Here is a 9,082-nt window from a genome sequence, read left to right as displayed (position 1 = left end):
TTACTCCCCTTGATGTGCAACCTGATTCCTTCCTCAGGCTTAATACATGGATTTTCTGGAAGAAGCTCAGTTGTGCTGTTGCTTGAAATTGTTGGTCAGGGGAGAATAGGTGGTCATTTTCTAATAGGCTCCAGTGCTCACAGACTAGTTTCTCAAAAGTGTAATACCACAGAAGGAACATATCCATGAACATTAATTTCAAGGGAATTATATTACAAGGTACCTTGTGTGTGCTGCTTTTGCAACTGTGTTCAAAAGATGGAGTAGGGAACTAAGGAAAGCAAAAGCAAATTATTACAGGCACTGGAAATCTTAAAGAAAAGTGAAAATGACATTAAAGACACCTACGTTAGACTATTGTTTATTGACTACAGCTCTGCCTTCAATACTATAATTCCAAGCAAACTCATCACCAAACTCTGAGACCTGGGACTCCACATCCCTCTGCAACTGGATCCTTGACTTTCTGACAAATAGACTGCAATCAGTGAGGATCGGCAGCAACATCTGCGGCGCGATTATTCTCAACACTGGTGCCCCACAAGCCCTCTACTCTACTCCCTATATACTCATGACTGCGTGGCCATATTCTGCTCCAACTCTATCTACAAGTTTGCAGATGATACCACTGTTGTAGGCCATATCTCAAACAGTGATGAGTCGGAGTACAGGAAGGAAATAGAGAGCCTAGTGACATGGTATCATGACAACAACCTTTCCCACAATGTCAGCAAAACAAAAGAGATGGTCATTGACTTCAGGGAAGGGGGTGGTGTACATGCACCTGTCTATATCAATGGTGCTGAGGTTGAGAGGGTTGAGAGCTTCAAGTTCCTTTGAGTGAACATCACCAATAGCCTTTCCTGGTCCAACCACGTAGACACCATGGCCAATAAAGCTCACCAATGCCTCTACTTCCTCAGGAGACTAAAGAAATTTGGCATGTCCCCTTTAACACTCACCACCTTTTATCAATGCACCATAGAAAGCGTCCTATCTGGATGTATCACGGCTTGGTATGGCAACTGCTCTGCCCGGGACCGCAAGAAACTGCAGAGAGTTGTGGACATCACAGAAACCAGCATCCCCTCCATGGACTCTGTCTATACCTCTCACTGCCTTGGTGAAGCAGCCAGACTAATCAAAGACCCCACCCACCCCGGTTATTCTCTCTTCTGCCCTCTCCCATCAGGCAAAAGATACAGGAGCCTGAGGGCCCATACCACCAGGCTCTCAGTGGTATGTGCCCTCGGGCTCCTGTATCTTCTTCTATCCCACTGTGATAAGACCATTGAACGGTTCCCTTATACGATGAGATGGACTCTTAACCTCACAATCTACCTTGTTATGACCTTGCACCTTATTGTCTACCTGCAATGCACTTCCCTGTAGTTGTGACACTTTAATCTGTATTCTGTCATTGTTTTTACCCTGTACTACCTCAATGCACTGTGTAATGAATTGATCTGTATGAACGGTATGCAAGACAAGTTTTTCACTGTATCTCGGTACAAGTGACAATAATAAACCAATACCAATACCAAAACAAAATGATGGAAGTACACTGCAGGTCAGTCAGCATCTGTAGATGCTACCTGCTCTGCCGAGTATTTCCTGCATTTTCTGTTTAATTACGTAAGGAAATCAGGTTGGTGCCACATGTGAAATAGAGGAAGGGCTTTGGCTTCACCGTGCCTCTTTCAGATGAAAATGCATTTAAGATTTGTAATTTCTGGGTCCTCTCTTTAAATTGACTCGGTTTCTTTCCTTCAAACAGTGCCACCATCTACAAGTCAGCAACATAACCTTAAGATGTTGTGAGTTAAAGCAGTGTCTACAGTGACATTTTTATGAAAATCATAAAAACTGCAGAAGCCCGTAGTCTGAAATCAAAACAGAAAATGCTGGAAGCATTCAGTAAGTCAGTCTGCATCTGTGGACAGAGAACTGGAGCAAATGTTTCAGGTTGAAAAACCTTTATCAGAACTGAGAAAGAGAGAAAACAAGTAGGTTTAAGTTGCAGAGAAGGTTGGGAACAATGGATAGGACAAAGGGAATATCTGTGATGGGGTGAGGCCAGGGTTACTGTGAGGATAAGTTGTAGAGGTCATCTGGTCAATGGGTTGATGGGGGCAATTAGATAGTGAGAATGCAAAGAAAAAAGCATAAAAATTCCAAAATGCAGGGCTGTAGGACATACCCTGCAGGTCAAAGTATGCTAATATCACAGATGGATGACTGAAAGCAGAAGTCCTGACATAGATAGAGAATTCAATGTTGTCTCTGAAAGCCACCAACGTGCTCAGACAAAAGGTGAGGTGCTATCAATCAAGAGCAATTTTTTAACAGTGCTGGAAGCCAATGACAGATATCCACCCTCTGGATAATACTCTTCACAAATACATTTTTGGATTTTTTAAGTGAATATCTTAAGTTTATAGCTTCTGGTTTTGGTGGAATTGTTTTCTCCGCATCTATGCTCTCAAATCCTTCTGCAAGCTTGAAGAACTCTATTACATCATCCCTCAGCCTTTTCTAGAGAAAAGAATCTCAGTCCATTCAATGTTCCGTAAGGGAAAGAACTATCAGTTGTGTTATTTTCAGGGCAAATCTTTGCTCCACCTGTTACAATGCCTCTATTTTATATTAAGGAGGGCAAAACTGTTCATAGCACTCCTGGTATGCTCTAATCTGAATAAGATGACATAACAAAGAATGGTGGCTGTCTGTCTACTGCTCTCATGAATCTTAGGATTTGAAAAGCACTGGCAGAAGACTTTATTTTCCAGACTATTTATCTATGTAAATCTATACAAGTTTTACCAGGCACAGCTAGTAGAGCCCTGGCTTCAAAGCTCCAGCGACCTGGATGTTAATCCTGACATTGGTGCTATCTCTGGTAAAATTTGCACCTTCTCTCCCTGACAGTGGGTGCTCCGGTTTCCTCCCACAACCCAAAGACATGTGGGTTGGTTGGTTAATTGGCCGCAGTTAATTGCCCCTAGATTGAAGGTGAGTGACAGAATCTGGTGTGTGTTGATGTGGATATGGGGACTTATGAGTGGTTGTACATCTATTGGTTCTGTTATAAAGAGTTTTTTCTGTGTCTCTGTTTGAAATCTCCTGTCTAATATTAGGATTTAGATCTGACTGAAATTTGCCTCAGAAGAACACCGAAGGACCTATTAGGATCATTGCCTCCTGAGTTCCGGAACATGTTGAAGCAGCTAGGATTTTACATGGAAGATGAAGAGTTTGAAAAGTTGTGGAGAAGGTAGGAATAACAAAATCATGCGCTTCCTCCACCCATTTGAAGATTTAGGAATAGAAATTATCATTGTGGACATAAACAAATGTTTAATGTGATTATTCAACATGCCTTTACTGTTATAGTAAAATAGTTTAACCTAATTAAAAGAAATGGATTCAAGTTTCTATTCACATAGTGAACCACCTAGTGACAGTGCACTAATTATTCTTTCACTATTGTTGGTTTCACTAAATTCAAGCCCCTTAGATCATTGTTCTGAAGATAGCTTTGCCAACAAGTTTGCCTACAATAACCAAAGCTCAGACGAACATTCTATTTCTTTTATTCAATCCTACTGATTTTCTGGGGTTTTTTTTGTCTACCAGAAGAGAATCAGATGAGTCACCAGGGCTAATTTTACACCCCAGATTGGAAGGTTTCCTCAAGACCTGTACTTCAACATCAATATTCCTAACATACATTCCCAGCTAGCGAGGCTTCACACAGGAGCCAGTTCAGGAGTGTGAATGATAGGTACCAGCATCAATGAATATGTTGCTAAGATGTATGTAGGGAACTGGGGTTTGCATCCTGGCTTAAATGCAGAGATCAGCCATCTGTGAATTTCTGCCTTTACCATGGGGTCATGAGATGTTCCCTATTTTTGTCTGGCAGTGAGAGACATCTGCACAACTGGGAAGCCTGCTCTCCAAGGAAGCCAGGCAGTCTGAGCAAAGAAGTAACCAAAAGGATAAGTTCTGGACACTCCTGAATGAAGGGAAACCCCATCATTCCTGACCCTGTTGCTCTCATTTAAAAAATTAAAACGGGAGATTCCTTTTGGCTACCTGAAGGATAATCCAGGTCCAGCCTCCCACAGAGCTGATTTGGTGAGTTGATATGCCCCTAATTGTCTATCCAGCTCCTGAAAAGAGGACTCTCTGCAAACTAGCGAGGCTCCCTTGTCAGTCTAAGCTTTGCTTCATATTATTGGAAAGGTCTTGTACAGGATAGGTGGAGGATCTTGTCCTCCCAGGGTGTCCTAGAAACAACAAAGCAAGGCCAGAACCCAGTGTGACTAGTACAGATGAAGGGTCTCAATCCAAAACGTCGACTGCCTATTTCCCTCTACAGGTGCTGCCTGACCTACTGAATTCCTCCAGCATTTTGTCTTTTACACTGGTATATCTTAGTCCTGGGTACATTTCTAGATCTCCCAATACATTCCTGATAGGGTTACTGTAAGAATGTCACAGATTTTCAGAGCCTGAGTCATTATCTTCACACAGTATCAGTATCTCTTCTATGTTCTTTTCCAGCCTTTAAACAAAACTCCTTTTAACAAATAAAATCAAATTTATGTAAGGTTATTTAATATAATCTTCAATTCATGCATCAAATCTTAAAGAAGAGCAAAAAATTCAATTTCACTCTTCTTTGTTTGATGTAAAATTCAGTTGACTTTTCTTTGTCATTACGCACTCATTGTAAGTTGCACAGCTTATTCCAAAACCTCGCTCCTCACAGCACAACAAAGATGAATGGATCTGCCTTAATAAGCAATTCAGAAACATTAAACTGCCATCCCCACGCGAGGGTTGCCCCCTGGTGTATTATATTGGTAAATATCACTGCTGACCACCAAATGTATTTGTTACTGAAACAAAGAGACCTGTGATGAAAAATATAAAACATCTTAAAACTGAGAAGAATTCAAAATTTGACACAGGACCCTATGACAAAGATTCTACCCCACAAAATTTTTATGCCTGCTGACGCTAGCAAGTAGTTGTTTTCTTTTCCCTTCTCACTTCAACTAGTACATTCAAAGCAAATGTTTTCTATTCCTCCTGATGCTGAATGATTCTATGATTCTCTCTCCTTTTAAGGGCAATTTTTTATTCTGCATCTAACACAGTTATAGGGCATACAGCTCAAAATCTGTACCAGGAAATTATGGACCCAGGAATTTACAATGAAAATAAAACAGGCCATTTAACCCAATTAGTCTATGCTGGATTGTTTACTCCATTGAGCTGGTTCCTAACCTCTTTCAACCAGTTCTACCCCTGCTTCTTCACATACTTATCTGGTATCCCCTTTAATGCATCTATGCAAAGGCTGGATTTACATCAGCCACTGTCTGTGGAGGTGAGTTCCACATAGTCACCACTCTCTGATTGAAGACATTAAGAACATAAGAAATGGAAGCAGGAGCAGGCAATTCAGCCTCTCATCCATGTTCCTTTATTGAGTAAGGTTATGTCTGATCTTTTTTATCAGCACAAATTTTTTTGTGCTAAATGCAAATCCCTTGATTTCATTATTATCCAAAAATGTGTCAGTCTCTTTTTTTGAGTATACTCAGTGACTGACCCTTCACAGACCTTTTGGGTAAAGAATTCCAGAACTTCACCTCCCACCAGTTGAAGAGATTTCCCTTGGAATCAGAATAAAGGTAGTCTTCCCTAATTTGATTGAAAAGCAGAAGTTAAGATATTTATTTATTAGTCACATGTACAACAAAACCCACAGTGAAATGCGTCTTTTTACTGAGAATGTGCTGGAGGGCAGCCTGCAAGTGTTGCCACACTTCTGGCGCCAACATAGCATGCCCACCGCTCCTAACATGTACGTCTTTGGAATGTGGGAGGAAACCGTAGCACCCGGAGGAAACCCAAGCAGACACGGGGAGAATGTACACACTCCTTACAGACAGCGGGGGGAATTGAACCCAGGTGGCTGGCGCTGTAATAGTGTTACACTAACCGCTACACTACCGTGCCAGCAGCAGCGCATAAACAGACCATTCAACCCATTTCAACTATGCTGGTGTGAGCCATTAAATGTTACTGTACAGAGGGACCTGAGTGTCATCAGATTGGAATCTCAGAAAGTTAACGCACAGGTACAGCAAGTAATCGGAAAGGCAAATGGAATGTTGGACTTTTAAGAAGGGATGATGTACAAAAGTAGGAAAGTTTTGCTTTAACAGTCAGGTGTAGATGAGACCACGCCAAGAGCCTCTTTACTTAAGTAAGAATGCACTTGCCTTAGAAAGTTCACCAGACTGATTCATGAGATGAGGGGATTGTCTCAAAGAGAATAGTTGAGCAAAATGAGCCAATACTCTCTGGTGTTTAGAAGAATGAAAGGCGATTTCACTGAAGCATATTAGATATTGAAGGGGCAACACACAAGGCAGCTGGAGGAACTCAGTGGGTCAGGCAGCACCTGTGAGGGGAAATAGACAGTCGACCTTTCAGGTCGAGACCCTCCATCAGGACTAGAAGAAAGAGGGAAGATATCCAGCTCCTTTGTGTGTTGCTCCAGATATCCAGCATCTGCAGTCTCTTGGGTCTCAGATATTAAAGGGGTTTGACAGGATAGATGCTGTGAGAATGTTTCCCCTCGGTGACGGAGAATAAACATAAGTGGTACTTAAGACTGAGGTGGGAAAGAATTTCTTCTCCGAGGGCTGATGATCTTTAGAATTTTCCACCACAGAGAGCTGTGGATGCAGAGTATATTCAGGGTTGAGATGGGTAGATTTTTAAAGACAGGGGAACTGAGGGTCAGAGAAGAAAATGAGGCTGAGTTCAATGATCAGATCAGCGGTGATCTGGTGAACGGTGGAACAAGCTCGAGGGACCCATTGATCTGCTGCTGCTCCTACTTCTCTCTTAATCAAGAATTTCTGGTAGACGCTGGATACTCTGGGATAGAACTTAAATGTAGGCCCTAAATGTGCTTTGCTGTAACTTTTGTGCACTGAAGTCTGCTTCAGAAACTTGGTGGCGGTGACTGGTTCCATTTCCAGCTCATGCAGTTGCAGTGTTGGGTGTTGATCCAAACTATCTTCTCCAGGCTGGCCTGCTGCATCTGGGAATGATGCCAAATAAGGCAATGGTCCTTGTGCCTATTTCATATGGCAGTACCTCCACCTCACCAGCTGTCAATAGAACCTTTTAGGGCTACACTGCTTCATCACTTGTGCAGGGATTACATTTGTTGCCTGCAAATGTGTTGTGCATTCCATTGGATTTGGTTCTTCTGGCCATTTCTTCCACATGCTGCCTTTGTGACAGCTGGAAAGTAAATCTGAAGTCATCAGAGCTTAAACTATTTTGATGCCAGGCAAGGTCATATTTCAGTGGCAGTATCCCTTCCACTTTAAGTGTGATTCCCTTCTCATCACTGCATCCCACCCCCACACCATTTGCCACTGATGGACCAAAACTTGGCAGAAGTATTGACAGGTGATTGCAAATGGGCTCAGAAATAGAGCAGAGTTGGCCCAATGTAACTTTAGTAAGTACAGGGTTCCCTGCAGCCCCATTCCACTACTTCAGCACCAAGATCAGCATCCTCTATAGACTCCATGACAGCTCAGGAGATAAGTTTTTGGAAGGATTCTCTCTGAGACTCTGGTTCTGCCTATAGTTGCTCATCTGACTCATGATAACCATACCAGATCCATAATATGAGCAAAGATGGTTCTCTCATCTCTGTACTTCGTCCTTTCTGACAGATATGACATTGATGGTCTTGGTGTCATTAAAGGAGATGTTCTAATGAGGAAACTTGGAAATGAATGCAGGAATGGAATGACACACAATAATGAAGGCTCTGCTCGAAAGTCATATGATCAAATGAGCTGCGAAGACTCAGGAAGTAAGTTTTGGTTAATCAGCTACGTATAGAGACATAGATAAAACACAGAAACAGGAAGAGTGTGTGCTGACCATTAAGCACCTATATTTATAGTAATCCTATCCTAACCCATCTTATTCTTCCTCCATTTCCATCAACTCCCCTCCACACCCCACCCCCTCCCAAATTCATACTTGGGGCAATTTACAGTGACCGATTAACTTACCAGGCTGCATGTCTTTGGATGTGGGAGAAAATTGGAGGGCCCAGGAAGATCCAACGTGGCCACAAGGAGAATGATAGAATTGTAGAGCATGGAAACAGGCCATTTGGCCCAACTTGTCCATGCCAACTGGTGGGCACCCTTCCATATTAATCCCATCTTTCAACACTTGGTCCGTAGCCCTCTATGCCTAAGTGATTCACATGTTCATCTAGACACTTGTTAAATGCTGTCAGTGACCCAGCTTCAACCACTCTTTTAGGCAGTGTATTCCAGGTGCAACACACAAAACATTGGAGGAACTCAGCGGGTCAGGCAGCATCTACGGAGGGAATTAAAATACTAACAATGGATAACACTCCCATTCATTTATCTTCACTGAGGGAATAAAGGACAAATACTCATAATAGGCGATGGGGTAGCGTGGAGAGGAGCTAGTAGTACTCCCATAGTACTCGTTGCTGGCCAATTCTAGACCAGTGCTGACAGTGTACCATTGTTCAAAATTCGATCATGGTCAACAGTAATGTTCTTGTGTTTTTTTATATCTCATTTATGTAAATGTAAGCCACTGTTGCTAATTTTAGCGATATTCTAATTTCAAATTCTTTGCCGAAGATTGTGTGTATTCATAAATATTTGCCACCTCACACTAACCCTCATAGTTGCGGGATGGGTGCTCAAGTTATCTTGGTTAGTTCACAGAATCACAGAAAGTTCACAGGATGGAAGAAGGCTGTTTGACTCATCCAGTCCATAACAGATCCATTAAAGAGCAGTCCAGTTGGTCCCACTCACTTGCTCTCTCCTCATGGTCCTGCAAATTCCTTCTGTTCAGATACTTATCCAGCTTCCTTTTGAATGCTACAATTGAATCTACCTCCACTAATACCCCTGGCAGTGTATTCCAAATCCTAAGTCCAAAACACTTGCTAGGGAGTTTTATTCCCCCATAG

General features: G+C 42.2%; 1 protein-coding gene across 1 annotated transcript in view; it reads left to right on the top strand.

The window, feature by feature from the left end:
• The first annotated feature begins 3,145 nt into the window (after positions 1-3,145).
• Positions 3,146-9,082, top strand: part of si:ch211-197n1.2 (EF-hand calcium-binding domain-containing protein 6) — a 43,218-nt gene continuing 37,281 nt past the window's right edge. The window contains exons 1-2 of the mRNA XM_052020396.1: positions 3,146-3,274; positions 7,782-7,924. Of these exons, the coding sequence (XP_051876356.1) occupies positions 3,216-3,274; positions 7,782-7,924 (202 nt within the window). The 5' untranslated portion in view covers positions 3,146-3,215. The remainder of the gene's footprint in view (positions 3,275-7,781; positions 7,925-9,082) is intronic.

This window comes from Pristis pectinata, chromosome 7 (genome assembly GCF_009764475.1).
Source record: "Pristis pectinata isolate sPriPec2 chromosome 7, sPriPec2.1.pri, whole genome shotgun sequence".
NCBI classification, from domain to species: Eukaryota; Metazoa; Chordata; class Chondrichthyes; order Rhinopristiformes; family Pristidae; genus Pristis; species Pristis pectinata.
Note: the sequence above shows the minus strand (reverse complement) of the source record. Positions and strands in the feature narration are given on the sequence as shown.